Source organism: Numenius arquata, chromosome 5 (assembly GCF_964106895.1).
Source record: "Numenius arquata chromosome 5, bNumArq3.hap1.1, whole genome shotgun sequence".
Classification (NCBI taxonomy): Eukaryota; Metazoa; Chordata; class Aves; order Charadriiformes; family Scolopacidae; genus Numenius; species Numenius arquata.
Window position 1 is genome coordinate 36468048 of NC_133580.1, and position 19572 is coordinate 36487619.

Sequence of the window (19572 nt, forward strand, 5' to 3'; positions counted from 1 at the left end):
AGGAAGACCTGATAAATTGCTCTTAGTTTCCTAGCTCTATAGCCTGGACTTCTGACCCAATCTGCATCTCTGTCCACAGACTTCTTCCATTCATTCTTGGTCTGCTCTGAGTCCCCTTGCTCAAGCACACAGGCTCCAGGTTTATAGGAAGGGTCATTCAGAACAAATTGCCAGCCTTGCTCTCTGCAAAGGAAGCAGCTCACTTGTAAGAAGAAAAAAAGATAATCGAGTGCAGTCACTTGTTCAGAATCCCATTGCCTGCTGCCCTGTTCACACTGAATGTCCTCCTCTCTGTTCTCAACCGTTCATGCCTCATCCAATCCCACGTCCTGCCTCAGCTTTCTGAAGAGCAAGAGCGTTAACATAACCTTTTCCAAAAGTGCTTACTTCCTTGTATGAACACTTAAAGATCTGCAGTGGTTGCAAGTACTTTTCTTGAGTGTATGGCTTTCCTAAGCCAGTAACGTCCTTTGCTTGTTCAGCTTTAAGGTGGTGCTTTTGGGGTTTTATGTGGCTTTTTCTTCACAGATGCTGGCAGTAGCATGTTCTGTACACCTGTTTGGTTTTCTAGCTTGTGCTTTAACAGAGGTACCAGTCTGCTTCCCCTCTTTATAGATTCAGGACTCGCTGTATGGCAGTAATCCAGCAAGGGGAGACAGCCTTTGGAATATTTTTTGGTAACGTTTCAGAGGTCGATCTCTAAAGCCAGATTCCTACACTCATGATTGCAAAGAGTGTTTAGTAGTAGATGATGAGATGTAGGAGAAAGGTGTTCTGCAGTTAAATCACTGGCATTAGACACTGTTGCATAGGTTTTTTCTGTGATCTTTAGCTGCGTTAGCTTCTAAGGAAGAGGCAGAAAAAGTTAGCTTCTAAAGCTAACTAAAATAACATTTATCTTCTAAAGAAGAGGCAGAATACCGGTTCCTACTTCTGCTCTGTATCTTGCCTGCTTAAGCTATGAATGTTCAGTATCTCTCTGTTGACATGCAGCATTCAGAAAAATGGCAGAATATGTTAGGGCCTTCTGGCATTTCTTGGAGAAGAACAGGAACAAAAGAGATTGTATTTTCAAAAATGCGGAGCAACTTTTGACTCCCACTGGCTTTACTGGTATTTCTGGTTATTCAGCACCTTTGAAAATCAAACTTCTTTGACTTCAGCACCTAGTTTTAATCACCCAGATTAGGCTACATGACTATCTTTATGTTAGCATATATCAGATTTTATGTGTATGTTTGTCTGCAATCATGTATGTATGCATAGTTTGTGGTAATAAGAACTGTATCCGTAAATAGGATGCCAATAAAAATAAATTGTGGCAGGAAGCCTACTGTGCATCCACAGCTGTCAGATGACTGGTTGAAGTACCTAGTGCTTATCTTTGAGAAGGTTCTGTGTGGAAATAAACCACTTTGTCTGGATTTTCCTACTGGCTCAAGGTTGCCATGTGTTTTCTCGTTCCTTCAAGTATGCCTCTGTGCTTGAGGCATCTGTGTTCAGTGTGAGTGCAGTAATTAAGCCCTAAGCTGTGAATGATCCTTTTTCACACCCTGCCAACTTCCACTCCAGCTGACTTAGGAACAAGGACAAATCTATTGTGCAGCCCTGCTCACTCACAGCTGTGCTCCAGCAAGGTACAGCCTGACCTCAGCTCACTTCTAAGATTTGCAGGTTAAATATGCTTGAGCAAGGGCAGCTAAAACTGTTCCAAAGAGGAGTAAAAAAGAACACAATGTGATGTGAGGAGCTGGGCATTGGGTGAGAAACTCAGTAGTTGCTTGGGGCTGTCACATCTCTTTTTTCTTTTTTAATATTTCAGGGCACCTTTTGCTTTTGTCTTGTGAAGTAGCTGCACGCAGCTTCAGAAGCTTGTAGCTTCACCACACGTGAAGGTGAGCTGGAAGGACAGCTGCCACAACGAGTACCAGTCACGCCGCCCATGGGGCTGTGTGGTTTGGGCTTGGCCAGGTGGTTGAGGCAGCCAGCTTCAGTAAACCTGAGACTTTGCTAAACCCAGATGGGATTTATCTTGTTAGAGCTGTCATTTTAATTAATGCTAATTTTACTCATTAACCAATTTGGCAATCAACCTGAGGGACAGTAGTTCAAGTCAAAGTTAATGTATTTTACTAGTGCCTCCCCCATGGTGTGTGTTCCTTCAGTCACCTGATAAATGGCAATGTAAATATGCTTAAATGCAGAAGAAATGAGGAGAAGAGGTATGCCCAGCGTTAACTCAGTGTAAGCCTTGAACTCTAGCTCTGGAAGATCCCAACCTCAACAGGAGTGGGGATGTCACATTAGCTGGTATAAGCTAATGCGACAACCCCTTGCATAGGTCCAAGTTATGGACCATACATCTGGTAGGGATAAGGCAGTGGTCCAGGATGTTGATACAGCTGTACCATATCACAACAGGCAAAGCTTTGGCTTATGATGACTCCAGTAATTGACTCCCAATATTATTATTAGCTTTGAAAGGGTTTACAAAATAAGACATGCTGGGTCTCTGTTTCTAGCATGTTTTATTGAAGTAGTTTCCAGATTTTGCATTACTATCTCTTTAATATTTGCTGTCTTGAGGAAGTATTTCTGGTTTTAGTTTGGTTCTGACACAGATGGGATTTCCCAAGTTTCAGACACTAAATAAGGATTTGTGTTATAAGCATTGTGATTTTTTAAGAATTCAGAAGCAGAGAATGTAATTTTTTTAAGCCTGTGAAAATCCACATTTAAAACATAGTATAAAAAGCTACAGGCAGTTGGGTACCCTGGTCCCCCTTGTTGGGGTGGGAAGGATAGAAGCACATTGAATCTAAGGATAAAAATACATGTTTTGAATAAGCCATTGTTAGGAAACCATTCTAATAGAAGGGAGGATAGTTCCTGTGATTGTTAGTGCGAGAGATTTTTACACCCCTGGGCTGCCTGCAAGGGCAATTCTGAAAAGCTATTTCCATCAGACACCTGTGGGATAGACTGCAAATAACAAGTTGTTCTTAAAATATGCCATCGTAGAGCACAGCTGTTAGTGTTTTTCTTTGCTGCAGGAAGGCGGAGGTGTTGAGAGAGTGACTTGGTGACTGAGTTGGCTTCTTCACCCAGGGAAAGCACTGCATTCTCTTTGTTCAAGCACATCCACATGGTGGATGGAGAAGACTTAAAAGTCTCTCTTTGTTCTGAAGAGCACTCTGGTTATAGAGTGACTTTCATGACTTCAAGTTAGTGAGGTGAGGTTTGGGAGTTGATTTTTACAAATGCTGAGTTGGTATCAGTGCCAGTACCTCCTTTATCTCAAGCCAAGAGCCAGAAGAAATAAGTTTCTCTCAATTTTACCTGATCACATCTGCCGTGGTGGAAGCTGCTGTCATCTGGGAGATTTCTCAGATGTGTCTTTCAACACTATCTGTCAGCTCTGGGTGGAGACTGAAGAAGACATGTGTGGTTTATAAGCGCAATATCTTATCAACGTGTTCCTATCTACCATTTGCCTTCATTAAGCATCAAATGGTTGGAAGCCCTCACGTGACTGCAGTGCTGTGTTATAGGGTTAGTCTGTTCTGTCATTTCTGGACATAAAGAATGGTGGTGTCACTGACTATCCGCAGTATGCGACAAGTGTCATTTTTCCTGGCTTTGCAAGGTGACATTTAGGTTGTGTTGTCCGGTCCCTGGTTGGTTAGCACCTCCTCCTTTCCCCATGTCTCACCTGCAGTACCTCATCAGTTAAACAAATGAGGCTCTTGTCTCTGGTTTGGCCCAATTCCAGTTGGGTCAGTGTTCAACAAAATAAAGTATGCAGCCTCAAGTGAAGAAAGAGTCTGAGGCTGAGATGACAGCTTTTCATGTAACGGTCCAACTGAAGTCATATTGTAAGCTGGTGTGACTGAGGTGTGCAGGTTAGAGCCCTTAGCTGGATGTACAGGTTTGAGTCATTGCTCTCAAAAAGGCATTTACTGGCACTGTAAAGATACCACTGAATTGCTCCGATTTTTATCTCTGAACACTGAAGGCTTCCAACCTGCAGCCATTTGGTTTCCTGCAGAGCTTCAGTACATCAGAGAAAAAGTGGCCCAGCACAACAGCGCTTCCTCTTCTGTTTTTTAAGAAGGTGTTTAGCAGGAGGCAGTTTACTAAGGATATTATTTTGTTCTTTTTACTGCTCTTATTGTCAATGGCAGACAGCAGCAGAGTGAAGTGAGAACGTGAAGAAACAGGAAGCAACTGCTGAGGTGGCAGCAGGAAGAAGGCAAGGTATTTTTACCTGTTGTGTTGGTTTTGGTTTGCTGTTTTTTAAAAAAAAAAAAAAAAAAAAAAAAGCCACAGTGATAGCTGTTTCAGCTGCCAGCCTCTTTATTCATGTTAGTTGTGTTTCTGATAGCCAGGAGGCGAGAACAGACATGGTGAGATCATCATCATGCCTTTCTTAGGTTAATCACACGCTATGGCAAATTTCTGTTGCAGTAATGACTGGTTAGGCTCTGCATCCTTCTTCTCTAATTATATGCCATTTGGAGTAGTTCTTTTCCTTTATCCTAACGCCTGTAAGATACAATGGGTATGTCCTCTGCCAGGTGCCAGTTATGTATAGATCTATTCCCTTCTCTAATAGTGAGCCCAGAATCTTCATTAAAATAATATAATATATGAGGAGAACTTAATTTTTCAGATGGTGCATGAGAGTTAAACATTATTGTTAGGTTTTACCTTATGCAAAAGACATTCCTCCTGCTGTCAGCTCTTCCAAGGCAAAATTTCTTTGCTTGCAAGGTTGGTTAAAAAAAAAAGTGCTGCTACAATAGGCTTTTCTGGGCAGCTATAATATGGTTACTCAGTAGCAAATCAGGACCAATTATCTAGGGTGCTACTGGGGCTGCTTTCAGCTGTGTGATGAGTGTTTGCATTCAGTGCACTGGAGGAATGTTCTTAAGGAGGTGGTCATCATGAAATTCAGGAAATATGCTTTTGAGGATCTGAAAACATTTTAGATAAAATCCTTTTGTCCCATAGAGCCACCCTTTCCAAAGCACACCTACTCAGCAGTAGTTAACGTTTTCCTGATCACACAAAATGTGATTTTGATCTTGTTCCGACTCCCAGTAGATGGATGTCCACATAAACCTCACCATCCTGGTTGCTGCTCTTCACAAGCAAGAATTGCATGGGCATTAAACCAGCCTTATGCTTTCACCCTTATAGACGGTTACTCTGCTTTATAATGAAGTCACGTTGGCATTGTTGTGTAGGAAAAAGGTATTTATTGTTGGCTATTGTTAAACTGCTCTCTTGAAAAGCAGGGCTTTTGTTTGTCAGATGTCAACATTCAAATGCATTCAGTTGCATTAAATGCATTAATGAGAGGTTAGATTTCATTGTGCCTTTATCAGACAGAAGAAGATAGCAGGATAGATAAGGAGTGAAATTCCCACTTGGTTGATGGACAGTTCTTTTGCTTTCAACATCAAACATGAAAGTGGTGTTTGAAAGGTCCATACAGCTCTCCTGTTCACGTCCTTCAAACACCACTTCTTGTTTTTACCCAATAATAAGCCAAAGAAAAATAATGTGGCAGTGAGCTATGTGAAATGGAGTCACCTGCCTGATGTGGACAGTAGGTTGCTGCTTTCCTCTCATGTGCACGTGTCAGGAGCCTGCGCGCAGACGTTCCTCCTGAAATGTGGCTTACCCTTGAAGTCGGGCTGCGTTTCCTTAAAAGTCACTTTAGATACTGAAATTAAAAAAAATGCACTGATAAATGATGAGGCTAAACATAATAACATGCAATTTAAAAAAAAAAAAAAAGAAAAAAGAGAGAGAGAGAAGTAAAATATATATCCCTGTGGGTTTTATCCACGTGTCATATCCCTTCTAGGGTGGCCAAGGATATGAGGTAGGAATGTTGCTGTAGCTTATGCAACTGTTACAGCTGGCTGCTGGTGGGTGTAGTTGTTGTTTGATTTGGCTGTTTTCATGAAGCCATTTACCCTTCCCCTTCACCTTGGAGGAGAAAGACTGACGGGCTCTTGGCGTTGCTCTGCAGCAAGCCCGGCGTTCAGCGAGGATGTTCGCATATTTAGATGCCTCGCCAAAGAAAGCCTTTTTGCCAGGTGCTGTAACCCTGGGAGGAGGCGTGTGAAGAGACAGCCTGTCTTTGCAGCCCCCTGCTGCTGCCCGAGACCCCTCTCTGCCCACAGGGAGGATGCTCGGGATCACAGCAGAGTGTAAACTCTACTTTCCCAGAGTGGGAAAGTAGAGGAGCAGTACAGGGATGCGGGTAGAGGAGGGGATGGTGTGGGAAGAAGGGGGTGGAGGGGGTGCATATTTAGGGTGCCACCCAGCACTCCTGCGGTTCCTTCCCATGCCACTCCCCTCTCATGGTGCATGGGGCTCTTCTGAGAGATTCTAGAGGCTGCAATTATGTGAGGATCTCAACTTCCCCCAGAAAAGGCTTTTAATCTGTGAGAAGGAGATGAGCTTTGAAGGCTCAAAAATTCAAGGGCAACAGATGATGCCACAATTCTTAATTTAAGTCAGGACTTTCAGTCTCCTTGCCAAATATTGATTTCCAGCAATCTTCTCTATATTTTCTATCACTTTTAAATATTGTTTTTCCTTGCCTTAAAGTGTTGGAGCACAAAGCAACACCATTTTTCTTCTGGAAACCTGAAAGTGTTTTGGAAAACCAGGGTACACCCATAAATCCATAACCACATGGTCCTTATTCCCACAAAACCAAGCCACTCTTGCAGCACTTCCACAGCACGTGCCTGCCTGCTGCTTTTGGCCGTGGCCAGAGGACGGTGACCTCTGAAGCAGAGTCAGCCCAGCTTCGGTGCTGGGGAACCTCTGAGTGAGTCACCGCTGTGACCACGGTCGCTGTACACATCAGGGTACAGAAGAGGATAATGCGATCTCTTCTGATAGAGTGACTTGCTGGCAGAGATTAAAAGCAAAGTGCAAGCAGGAGGGGAGTTTACATGCATGCAGATTTACATCGTGGCACTGCTAGCAGCACACGGGCTCCCATCGGGCTCCGTGAACATGTGCCTGAAGCTGGACGTGGTGTTTGCTGCTTGTTTCTGGGCCAGGGTGAGACGGGCACTGCCCACAGGGAGCAGATGGGGGACGGGCTAGAACATCCCGTCTCAGGGCAGAGTTGTGGTCGTACTTCCTTGTAGATGGACATCTTTCTAATTGAAGGGTAACTAATTATTCTGCTGCCAGCAGTACAGTAGAGCTGAATCAGGCTTGATCACCATATGGTTTCTATTCACCGGTGGTTATGGGCCTGCCTATTAAAAGCTGGTTGCAGATATTCCCACACATCTGTCCCTGGGCGACTGCTGAGGTGCATGTGTGTGTGTGCTAGGACTTCAGGCTGGCCAGAGACTTCAAGTGGATCTGATGTTTTTCTAAAGCAAACGTCACTACCCCAAAAAAACCAAGAATAACTGAAAAGCTTTTCAAATAAACCCTGACCCACCTAGGGTTAAAAAATCACAAATTAGACATGTAATTTTTAATATAGTGAAGAATGAAAGTAAACAGGTAAGATATGAGTCCTTGTAGGCAGGCCCTTGCTGCTGGGCAGGGTTGCAGCCAGCACAGCGGCTCCTGAGCTGCATGAGACTGCCTAGTCCTCTCCAGTCCCTGGGAAATTCCTCCTGTCACCCTTGGTCCCTGGCTGGATGCTCCCTGCAGGGGTTGCCACATTCCAGCTCCTTCTCAGCTTCCTATCCAGCATTTGCTCCGATGAGCATCAGTCCATTGAGCTGAGCTGTCCCCTTGTCTTTCTAGAGGGGTATGACTGACCCAAACGGCCATTTAGGGGAATGCGATAGTGAATACACAAATAAGACACGTACCATCTGTCACATCTTGCCCTGTTTCTGTCCTCAAGGCAGATGTGCTACCATGATGGATGGGCTTGGCTGATGAGCAGAGTCGAGGTGAGTTGTAGTTTAAGGCAACAGAGAAGCATCAAGAAGCAATAGGAAAAGGTGAATAGCAAAAAAGGGCAGAAGACACCTTATTGCACTGAAAGCAATCGAGCAATAGGCTCTTGTCCATCTGGGCCAAGTAAAGTCCTGTTGGCTTATTCGATAGTGAGGGACTAAATAGGTATTTGTAGTATCTGCTAAGGTGTTACAGCAGCTCTGCGAACTGAATCAGCAGGGGCTGGTCAAAAGCAAACCACCACAGACAGTCGCCTGCTTTGCATAACATCTGCACAGAGGGTGCTGCAGCCCCGTGGGGCTGAACTTGTTGCTTCTGCCTTCCACCTCCCTCTCTGTCTCTAGCACAGGTTCCTGCGGTGCTTGCAGGTGTGACCTGCAATGTGTGCTGTCCCCAGGTGTAGGAGAAGAAATTGGACTTCGTGCAACTTCTCCTTGAAATGCCAAGCCCATCTCTTGTGGGAACCGCATGTATGCAAGGTAATTGTGGGCATCTCCTGTCTCCTCTTGCTTCCTCGTGATTGTAGTGCAAGAGTCTGTCTCCTGTCAGCATCCCAAAGACTGTTGAAAGATGGAAGCTGTGGGTATCTTGTATCTTACCTCTCCGGGCAACTTCTTTTGTATTTTAATGAATGTCTTTGGTTTGTGCCATCCTTCATTTGTAGTGCCAGTCTTCAGTCCCGTAGATCATTAGGACAAAAGAGCGCATGAAGCAATTTTTTCACAAACAGAATAACAAACACCCTTTCACTATAAAGAGGAAGTCACGGTGTTTACAGAGAACAACAACTTAATGAGATGGGGAAAAAAAAAAGCTAGGTGCAGAATTAGAAGGATGCAAGTGTATGGGTATGTTTAAAATGTAAATAAATGTGCTTCATGATCTACATATTCAGTGGTCTGATATGAGTTAGTGTACCAATGTGTTTTCCTTGGATCAGGAGAGAAGGAAGGCTGAATTCCTGCTTCAGCAGATGTTTATCTGTTTATCTTAACCCATGCAGTTGTATGATGATTTTAGTTATGATCTGAGAGATCATATGGTGAGATTAGAACTGTTAAGAACAAATGTTCAGTTCTTCGACTTGTAGAGACAAAGGTGAAGAGAGGGCTCCAAGAATGGGGGGCTCAAGGAATAGAAAGCTATTGAGAATCCATAATTGGGGAGCAGGTGCTTGATTAGTTTGGGAGCTGCTTTTTAATTGTTTTTCATTATTTGCTTTTAAATTCTTTTTAAAATTGAGGGTAGATGGAGATGCTGGCAGTCTTATTTGTGCTTTTGCAGATTTTCAGATTTTTTTCAAAAGGGAATGGGAGGCAGAATCTTATGCTGGAATTTCCTGGAAATTTCTTGGTTTGTTTTATTAAACATAAGGACTTTCTGGTTTTATTGGCATTCTCATAAGAAGCAAGAGGGAAATTTGTGGTGTTGTTTTATTGAGGGATGGGTGTTACTGAAATAAACAGTACGGGTTTTTTACATTGTCAGCATTGAGTTGCCTGGAGACTTCTTGAGGTTTGGGGGTTTTGGTTTTTTTCTTTGTTTTTTTTTTTTTTTTAAAGCACACAAAGACCTACTCAGTGAGAAGAGTCCATGAAGGCCTGCTGGCCAGGCAGGAGCTTTCCCAAACCATATAAGCCAAACATAGACTTTGTCAAAGTTAGAAACTTCTTGTTGCAAAAGGTCCAGAAAAATTCTGTGTTGAGATGAGGTTGACACAGTCAGGTGGACTAATTTGATCTGAAAGACTAAGGTGAAGGAGAACCATGTTGGGGTAGAAAATCTGTCCTTATTACTTAAAATTGATTTTGACCTTTGTGGAGATACTAATTTCACCTCCTGATTAAAGATAATTTTGGATGATTGCTCCAGGTCAGGCATACAACATTAGAAAACTCATCAGTGAACTTGATTTGTTTTGATGTGTTTTTTTGGTCTTTTTGGCTTTTTTGTATTTCTGTTTTTTCTAGGTCAGCGTTGCTTGTTGATTTGAATCCTTACTGCCTTAGCAGTTGAATGGTGTTGCCCACAGGTCCCAGTGTTGTTCTTCAGTCCTATATAATAGGACTCCAATATTAAAAATGATATAATAGTCATAAATAAGACACCAACACTAAAAAAAGCAGTTCAAATTCTGTAATTAGTTGAGTTTGCTTGCTTTTTCTCTTGCATAAGACTTATATTTCATTCTGATTTTTATTAATTCTTAAGGCAGGGCATTGTCAAAAATTACCACATTTATTTATAGTAGTACAGTGCCTTTGGCTCCTGTCATTAGGATGGCTTAGTGGAGAGTCTAACAAGAAAATAGCTTCCATGACTTTGACAACAAAGTCTTTATAAAAACCGTATTCTCATTTTCAGAGTTGTACCAAGCAGCAGAATGAGTGACCCAGCTCCCAACCCATGTTCAAGGGCCAAGCAAAGTGTCTGGATTATGCTCTGTTATCTCACACCAGAGAACGGGTCCGCACAGGGTTTTTGGGGGGAGAATTTCCTCTGTCAGCATCATATGTCGAGGGCTTGGTAGCAGAATCACTTTTAATTAGCATATGTGGCAGTCATTTAAATGTGTGCTTCTAGTGATGCTGGTGAAGAGCCACTAAACAGACGGGGGGAATTCATGTGGGGGTTCAGATCAGAATTAATTTACTTAATTGAAAAATTAGGAATCGTTCCCCCATTGAGTGGGTATGAGTCAAAGAGTGCTCTGGTGTACAGATTGCCTTTCCCAGTTGTTGTGCAGCAAAGAGCCAAACAGATTTGCTCTGCCATCTTTATTTCTTCTGAAATGGTTCACCAAGTAGTACGTCTCATCCTAAAACTGGTGGTTGGTTTTGTTCCATTATTTGGTTAGTTGTTCTTAAATAAACTCTGGATCTAAAGAAAGAAATGTGGCCTGCCCAATTGTATATACTAGTTTGGTTTGCATCCGTATTTGGAAAAGGAAAGAAGAGAGTAATAGAAGTTAGACAAACAGATGCCCAAAACCATCTGCTCCTCTCCTCACAGTGATTAGACGTTCAGTCATAGCACAACACTGTGAACTTGGAACGGCTCTCCTTTCCTTCAGGACTAGGTTGGCTGGCTTTAAAGTGAGCACAAAATGAAGGGGAGACATCTTGTAGGCCGTCATAAACTTCCACAGATCTGCAGTCTGGTTTACATAAACTCAAAAAGCTGAGCAATCCTTAGCCTTGCTGGAAAGCCATTTTGGAGCGATGCAGGGCTGCTGTCATGGATTGCAGCTGAGAAACTCGGGATCCTTTGGGGGCAGGATCATAGTTTCCCAGGGCTGGCTTAACCCAGCAGACTGTGTGTATCTGTGATTGGACAGAGCCCAAGGAGACAGTATAAAAATAATAAATTATTAGTATCTGGAAGATATAAGCTTAATGAATAAGTAATAGGTTGCAGCATTTTCCTTTTCTTAGAAAAATAGGCTGGCTGTATTTGTTTTGATTTTCCTTTCATTGAACGTTTTTCTCCTGTTGCTCTTTCAGTACCCTAAAGTGCTGAAATTTAGGATTAATTTTACAGGAAGGAAGTTATACTGCTACCATTCAGGCTGAGAGAAGGAAGGAGAGTAGGGACGTTTGCTGGAAAAAGCTGTTGCTGATTTTGCTAGCAGGTAGGGAGGGTCTGAAACAGCTGAGCGGTTGCACAGCTCCTTCCAGCAGCATCTCCCGAGTAGTGTAGCAAAGGAGACCCCACTGTGTGCCTGCAGAGACATGGGCATACAGCAATACAGTAATTTTCCCAGCATCATCCCTCTGGTTAACAAAAAACTAAATGTTCAGAGTGTCTCCCAAATCTCATACCCATGCTTTGCTGGCAGCATAAGCTGGGGAAAGCCTTTTAAACAAGCATAGGTAGCCTGCAATTTAAAAGAAGACTGGGGTGGGGTTTCGTCACTAGCCACCACCACTCTGCTAACACTGACATGGATCCAGCTTTTGACCTCAGCAGGATCCGAGTTGGGCAGTGCAAACTCCTTTTGAAAGCCCAGCCAACAAGCACATTTGGAGATCACCTCCTATTTGAAGCGATGGTTTCTCTGCAGTCCTGGCCAGATTTCAACCTGGATAAGTCTGCTCCACCTGCTTAAAATCCCTCCTCAGTATTTTGCTGGGTAAGGCATAGGCCCCTCCTGTTCTGCGGTGCTGCAATGTCCCCCTTCCAGTTTCATGCCACCTGCTCATAAATTGATTTCTAGATCATCTGTGCCTCCGATTATTAATTGAGCTGGCTTCTTTGTAATTACTTCAGAGGATCTAAATGTGAAAGCAGTAAGTAAGATAGCCACGGTGCTGTATGGTGCGGTAGCTTCTCTTGGTGTTTATTTGCACCACTCAGCAGGTTGTCATCCCTCCGTATTCCTTTTACCGATAAGGTTTGGGCTCATCCATGTTAGTCTGAATTGACCTGTTGCGCCCTGTGAGCATGTCCTTGTTGGTTGTGGAGTTAGAGAAGGGCTCTTCGTGAGGAGGAGGAGGAACTGGTGCTCAGCAAAGGTGTGAGATCCACTCAGGTCACAGAGTGGATCCTGGAGGAATCGGATCTCTTCCTACCATAGGCACAACAGGCAAGATAGCACCTTTCCTTCCACAGGTGTCTTGCTAGAGGATTTTATCACAGTGACTTTATTTTGTGACCTCAAACTTCCACACAAAGTCTGCACCCCTTTCCATTCATCCCTGCTTTCACTTCATATTTCTTTTTCTTTTCTCTGTCTTGGCACGTCGTTATGTTTTCGTTGATGTATCAACAACAGGGCAGCTGTTGTTGCTTTGTCCCTAGTATTGTCTTCTCCATCCAGATCTTGGAATTGGGAGATCCCATGTGTTTGATGTGACTTTTGGGCAGAATCAAGTGCTTCACTTCCCCCATTGCCTGCAAGTGTTTCTCTCCAAGCTGTAAAATCAATCTGTTCTGGGTACTTTTTCTTCTTAAATCTGACTGCTGCTAACACTGTGTTTCTTTTATTAACAGATTAGCTTTACAGGAAGCCTGTCACCAACAGCCTGCCCTGTTGTACCCACTACCTGGCAAGAAAACTCCGAGGAGACCCTGAAGACAAACCACATCTGGGAGACAGTCCATGGGGTCTGTACCAGATCCTCTGAGATCTGCCAAACTTTCCCTGGTCACAGTTTCTGCGGAGAAGGACCACTTGGGAGACCTGCAGCCTGCTAAGCACCAGACCCAACTACCTGATGGAGAGAAGGCCAGCAATGGCTTCCCGTGCACACCGGCCGGCTCTGCTGGAATTTGCTTGTTTGATGTGAGATGCACAGCAGCTGCCGGCACACAAGGTTGTGAGCAGTGCCACAAGGACAATGCTGGCCAGCAGGAAGCCATCCCTCCTGGGGTGGCCAGCAAAGCTGTGGAGGGGTGTCCTGCAGCCGTAGAGCCTGCTGGTTGCTCCTGGCCAGCAGTGCCAGCCCCCACTGCAGCAGGACCCCCCTCGGCGGGGCAGGGGCCAGAGATGATGCCAGCCCCTCAGAGCTCCCGACAGTTTGTGCAAGGCAACCAGGCGAAAACAAGCTCCCTGACGCAAATGGATGACTCTGCCTTGAAACCTCAGGGGACTGACGATCAGCCAGCACTTGAGGTGTTAAATTATTCTTCCCCGGGCGACCCTTTAAAGGGTAATGAGTCCTGTCGTACTTCTCAGGCATACCTCCTGCAAAGAGGGGAAAAAGACAGGGGAGCAGAAAAAACTGGTTCTGCTGCATGTCAGTTGGCCTCACCAGCGAGGCAAACCAAAGCTGACCTGGAGAGAGACCCACAGAGCAGTTCAGAGGCAAAAAGCGGGGCTGTGGGCACCGCGCAGTTGCATCACACAGATAAAACTGAAGCAGTGCAGAGCAGCGAGGCACCAGCCCAGTCCAGTCACGAGAGACACCAGCCTCTCCAGCCACAAGAGCCACCAGCCCAGTCTAGCAATGAGAGTCCGCATCCTGTACACAACATGGGTGCTGAGCCGGTGAGTCCAGACCCCACACAGCTCTCTAAATTCAGAGAGACAGGTACAATGACAGTTCAGCTGGAGAGCAGCTCATTAACTCAGGAAGCAGTAAGGAGGACATGGAGAGATGCTGAGGTTCAGGCCGTGGCTACCGTGGAGAGCAAATCGGCCTCCACCAGTCCCAGCATCCTTGCTGCCTTCTTAAAAGGGAATCCTCCCCCAGAGGAGAAGGAAGAACTGCACATAGTTTACCAAGGAGGTATGGGGCTGAGCCATTCTACGCTTACTGACAGTTTATCATCACAACAGAAGTCCCCATGTTCTCCTGGTATCATGTCAAAATCCACTGTTGTTATGGCTGTGTCTGCTTCAGCCCAAACCCAGCCTGTCAAACTGCCTGGGGTCCCATCTGACATGGTGTCTCCAGCACCAGCAGATAATGCAAAACCTGTTCTCCCCTTCTCCCCTGCAGCCGTTACCTCCCAGGGGACATCTCTGAGTAATGCTGAATCGATCTGTGCAGCCCATGACGGCAAGGATGCTGCTCGGCTGCCGATGGATGCTCCAGTCCCACCAACGCCCGTCCCTGTTGAGCAGCTTGCAGGTGACTCCAGTAATCAAACTCCAGCACAGTCTGGGTCTGGTGCTGGTGAACCAAGCGCTTCTGCTGCTGCTGTCCCAAGAACCGAGAACAACGTGCAAGATCTTGTCCATGATGCAGGAAGCAGCCAGTTACCTTTACTCTGTAGCACAGACAGTGAAGTCAAGCAGAAGGAGGTCCTGGGCAGCTCTGAGCAAAAGCCTGTGCAAAGTAAGGGTGCGAGTCAAGGGGAGGCCATTCCTAGTCAATCTGTGGTAAAACCAAAGGATGAAAACTCAGTGGTGCTTGATCCTAAAGGAGGGATGGATGTCAGCAGCCAACCTGCTGCTGTCTGTATAAAGGCATGCTCGGAGAGTGCAGGTGAAAAGGAGGAGAGCAGAGGCCAGGGAGAAGCTGGCCAGGCACAGATGGCTGGTGGCCAGAGCCTGCAGGCAGGACTGATGCCCGAGTTGGGTGCGAGCTCTGCATATGTCCCCCCTCCCTTGGAGGCATCAGCAGCTCCCCAGCAGCAAGGCCTTCAGGCCAAGGAGCCCAGACGTGAGCTTCACACAGCAGCTCTTCCTGCTTCAGCGCAGGCTTTGCCAAACCCGGGGGAAGACAAAAAGCACCCCACCCCAGCCATGGAGGCGAAAGTGCAGGTGAAGCAGTCCAAGCACGTCAGGGATGTTGTTTGGGACGAGCAGGGCATGACATGGGAGGTTTACGGTGCTTCCCTCGATCCAGAATCCCTGGGAATTGCCATCCAGAACCACTTACAGAGACAAATACGGGAACACGAGAAACTGATCCGGGTCCAGAACAGTCAGACCCGGAAATCCATTTCCTCGGATACATCCTCAAATAAAAAACTGAAAGGGAGGCAGCATAATGTGTTCCAGTCCATGCTGCAGAATTTTAGGCGTCCTAATTGCTGTGTCCGACCCGCTCCCTCTTCTGTGTTAGACTGACGTGGTTTGCAGGGGCGCATAGATGTCTGCGGTAGAAGAGAGAATGCCTCCCCTCAAGTCTTGAGTCCTGCTGTCCAGTTGTGTTATTGGGGATGTGATGCAGCAACAGTGGAAAACTATTCCCCTTTGTTTTCTGAGCAGCCACGTGCTCCGTCACGCCATTACTATTGCCACAGCTGGTGTATTTCCACGTTACGTCCCCATTCCGACTACTGTCAGATGAAAAGCTAGGCACTTAGCAAAAGCACAAATTTAAATTGCCACCTTGCTGCAGGGAGAGCAGCACCTTCTGATAAAGCAAAAGGCAGAGAGATTGTCAGGGTTACTATGGGAAGTTATTCGTGTGCATCACAAGGTCTTAAACAGGGGGGTGGGCTGGGGAAAGCTGGGTGAGATGAAGCTAAGGTCCAACAGCTGTAAAGACCTAATAAGATCTAATGCAAGACAACATTCCTGGTGTGTAAGTTACCCACGCTGAAGCAAGTCAGTGAAAAGGCTATGGACATTGATCACTGAGCAGTCTCACCTCTATTGATACTGTGGGAGACGGTTCTTATGTGAGCCCCAGAGAGCCAGGTCTTCCCCTCCCACTGAAATGGAGAACCAGGCAAAGAGGGAGGATCAAGGCTCTCTTTGGGAGAAGTTAAGTCAATGGGATTTTGATGGCTAGAAGAGGAGGTGAGAGAGGGATCTATTCTGCAGGCTTCTCCTCCCTTGCATCAGCCATGCTTAAGGCGTAAGCAGGCCAGGCACCAGAGAGCATGTCAGTAGATGTGCCCACATCCGACAGGACGGTGCCCTCGCTCACGCTGTGACGCTCCAGCCAAGGCTTTCAAAAGTAGGGAGCCATTCTGGCTCCTCAGCTGGGGTAGACAACCCCTGCTCCTGGCCTCCTGCGGCACTGAGCACCTCTCCTCTCAATCACTCTTTAAAGTGATGTGAATCTTATTTCTCTCTCTAGAGACGCACAGCAATGTTTTCCCATAGGAGCAGGCTATCCTGTGTGTCTGGGTCCATGAGCCTACATGCCTAGTGTGTTACACCGATTTATTTTTTTTTTTAATTTTTTTTTCCTTTTAAATCCTTTGCTAACTCTACCTTTTTTTGCAGTATTTTAGTGCTTTTCTTGCTGCCTTTCATTAACCAAATACCATTTATTTAGCCTTTGCATATTTTGTTTTACCTAATGCTCTCTATACTATAAACCATTATATTGTTAACTGAAACATTTACTTTACAGAAGTACTGAAATCTTGAGACAATCTTTGATGTATTTCTAATGTTAGAAAAGTTGTAGAAACTGCTAATAAAAGGTAGCTTAGTGACTGTTTTTGTAGAAGTGTGATATACAATAATGTGTCAAACGTATGTTGGTCATGTTTCTCACCTTAATAATATTTTTCAACACGGGAAATGCATTTCCCACTAGCTTTTTATTCTGTCCACTAGAGTTCATGATGGGAGACTGGCGAACTCCTGCGGTTTGTAGAAAATTCAGTTTCAATCCTGTAAAGGACAGAGGATTTGGATACTGTAATCCTGCAGGGTACTAGAGTTAAATAGGGGTTATTTTTATTCCATTAAAGATTTTTCATGAATCATGATGATAATTTATTTCCATCTCTAGTACAACACATCTGACTTACTCTGTAGATCTTACTCTTACAACTTACTCTCTAAATCTTACAGGTTTACACAGTGCAAATGAGTATTAATATCTTTTTTTCTTTTATTTTCTTTTTTTCTGTGAAGCAGACCTGAAGTGGTCCCCTTTTATTTAGGAGGCCAGACTTTTTGAGTGTATCAACTGCCAAGACTGCAAAGCAGCTGTTTTGGGGCAACTTTTCCCTAGCAGAGAGATAAAATACTGTATCTTACAGTATTTTAACCTAGTTCAATGAAAGGTGTGGCCCCTGGGCATAGCACTGAATTGACTGCTACTTTTCCTCTGGTGTATATTTGGGGGCTTTATGGCACATCCTTGTTCCATTTCTGTATGTTATTTCACACTTGATGCTGAACTGCTAATTCTGAAATGCCACATTAGAGAGTGTGTTCCCACCTGTGCCTACCAAGAGGAAAGTCTCCTGCCTTTTTTCTGTTAGTACTGCTTCCATCCCCTTTTTAGCAGTGTCTGAGATATGAGTTTCATGTGAAATTTTGTGTGGGATTAATATTGGCAGTCTCATTAGGTCAGGTTAGTTGACAAGTTCAGTCTCTCTTCCCACGTTGTGTCCATTTCAGCCCTGAAGAGGTTCCTGGAGTTGTCCACGATATTTGTTGTGTCCTGTCCAGGTCTAAGGCTTTGTGCTGCTCCTTTCACCTCCCTTCAGCCCTCTCCTTCACTAGCTGCTGCCCAGTCTGTCTTCCTGTGAAACGGTGTCCCTTGGCTTAGCTCGCTTCCCTCTCTCCGCTGTCCCCCCTCGCTGTAGCATTGTGAACCAGCTTACTCTGAACTGTCCCTTTACAGATATGCTCAGTCTGGATATATAAATGAATTGTCATATTTTTTTCCAGAGGAGAATAAATGGCTATCGCGCATTCACCGATTTCTATGAACTTTATCCTTTAGCTTAAGCTCTGCAAAATATTTCTCGGATCTATGGGTATGAGTTGCTTTACTGAGACCAAACTGGGCTTGGCAATGAATGAGCAGGGTGCTGGGCCAGCACTGGAATTAACTCTTCCTTGTGAGGAATGGGAGATCTCTCCTGGTTCCCTGCAGCTGCTTCCAGCTGTGAGTCTTCACTAGCTGGTCCACCCACACCTCCCTCCCCACCCCAAATGGGGTGGACCTTTCTTCCAGGGAAACTTCACCAGTACATACGTACCATAAAATGCCAACAGACAAGTTACTAAGTGGACGCATCTGAACAACTGCATAGGCATAACTGGAAAAACCATAGTGGTCAGCAGAGCACCGTGCTTTTGTATTTTGGGAAAATACAAGTGCAAGGACAAACAACAAAATGTCAGTGATGCTGCCTGGTGGCCACAGAAGTCCTGCAGGCATGCGTTTGAAGCCAAGCAATAATGTGCCAAAAACCAATACACAAAAACGAGTTGATAATCACCAGCGCATCTCATGGAAAATATTTTAGGTTTCCACTTTGCCTTGCAGATTGTAGGCAACCTGCTAGTTTAACACTTGTAATTTATGCTTTCTTCTGCATACAATGTCTAGATGGTGATGTGAATCCTTGTAGGGATGATGCATTTCACCAGCAGCAAAATAGAACCATGTTTTGGGTAGCAATTAGCAAATATTATGTGTGTGAGTGGTCTTGTAGCAGCCAAGAAAGACTGTTCTTAGTGTCACATCAGCATCAAAAAATGAAAGTAGTGGTATGGCAGAGGGTAGGGGGAGATGATCTGTGTGCCACCACCCCGCTTTTTTTCTCTGCCCAATGACTCAGAATCACATTGCATTGGTTGAATAGTTAAGAACCAAGGAAATACATTTGGGCTAATAAAAAGAGGTTTTAAAAAAGAAAGTACTTTGTCATTCCCAAGAGTAAATTTGTACGAAAAAGAAAAAGACCTGTGTTGCAGCCTAGCCAGTTGAAGTAACTCTGAAATTCAGTTTGTTGTAAGATAAGAAATTTTGGGAAGCTAGCTAATTGTCAGGAAACTCTTCCCTGTTGGTTGCATCTTCTGGGAAGGCTGCCATGGCCCGAACCATTAATAAAAGCAGTGAATGAGAATGGAAGAGTTACTTCTAGTTTCACTTCAGGAGCTTTCCACTAGGAAAGATGAGAATAGGCATGTTTCAATGTTGCCTATACAAAACCTGAGTTGAAGGAGAACCTCATTGCAGGCAATTTGCAATGTAATCCTGGATTTTGTGTGAGGCTGTGACATCCACCACTGTCTGTGTGTGCTTGGTTGGTGTTTGCCAGCTTTGTGTTGCCTTGGGTACAAGTGCTGAAGTCCTGCCTTGTTTCTGCTGACTTGGTTTGGAAAAATGAGTGGGGAAAGAACTGGAGGGACAAGGAGAAGAATATCTATCATCATCTTTTCAGAGGAAGAAAACCTCCCTTTTGCATATACAAGAAAGGAGGGAGGGAGGGATCAAAAGAGAAGTCAACCAAAGT

The 19572-nt window shown here is 44.8% G+C and overlaps 1 protein-coding gene across 1 annotated transcript; it reads left to right on the forward strand.

Moving 5' to 3' along the window:
* The first annotated feature begins 13060 nt into the window (after positions 1–13060).
* Positions 13061–15478, forward strand: GPRIN3 (GPRIN family member 3). Its single transcript, XM_074148338.1, has one exon. It carries the CDS (start codon positions 13061–13063, stop codon positions 15476–15478), a length of 2418 nt encoding a protein of 805 aa, XP_074004439.1.
* The last annotated feature ends 4094 nt before the right edge of the window (positions 15479–19572 follow it).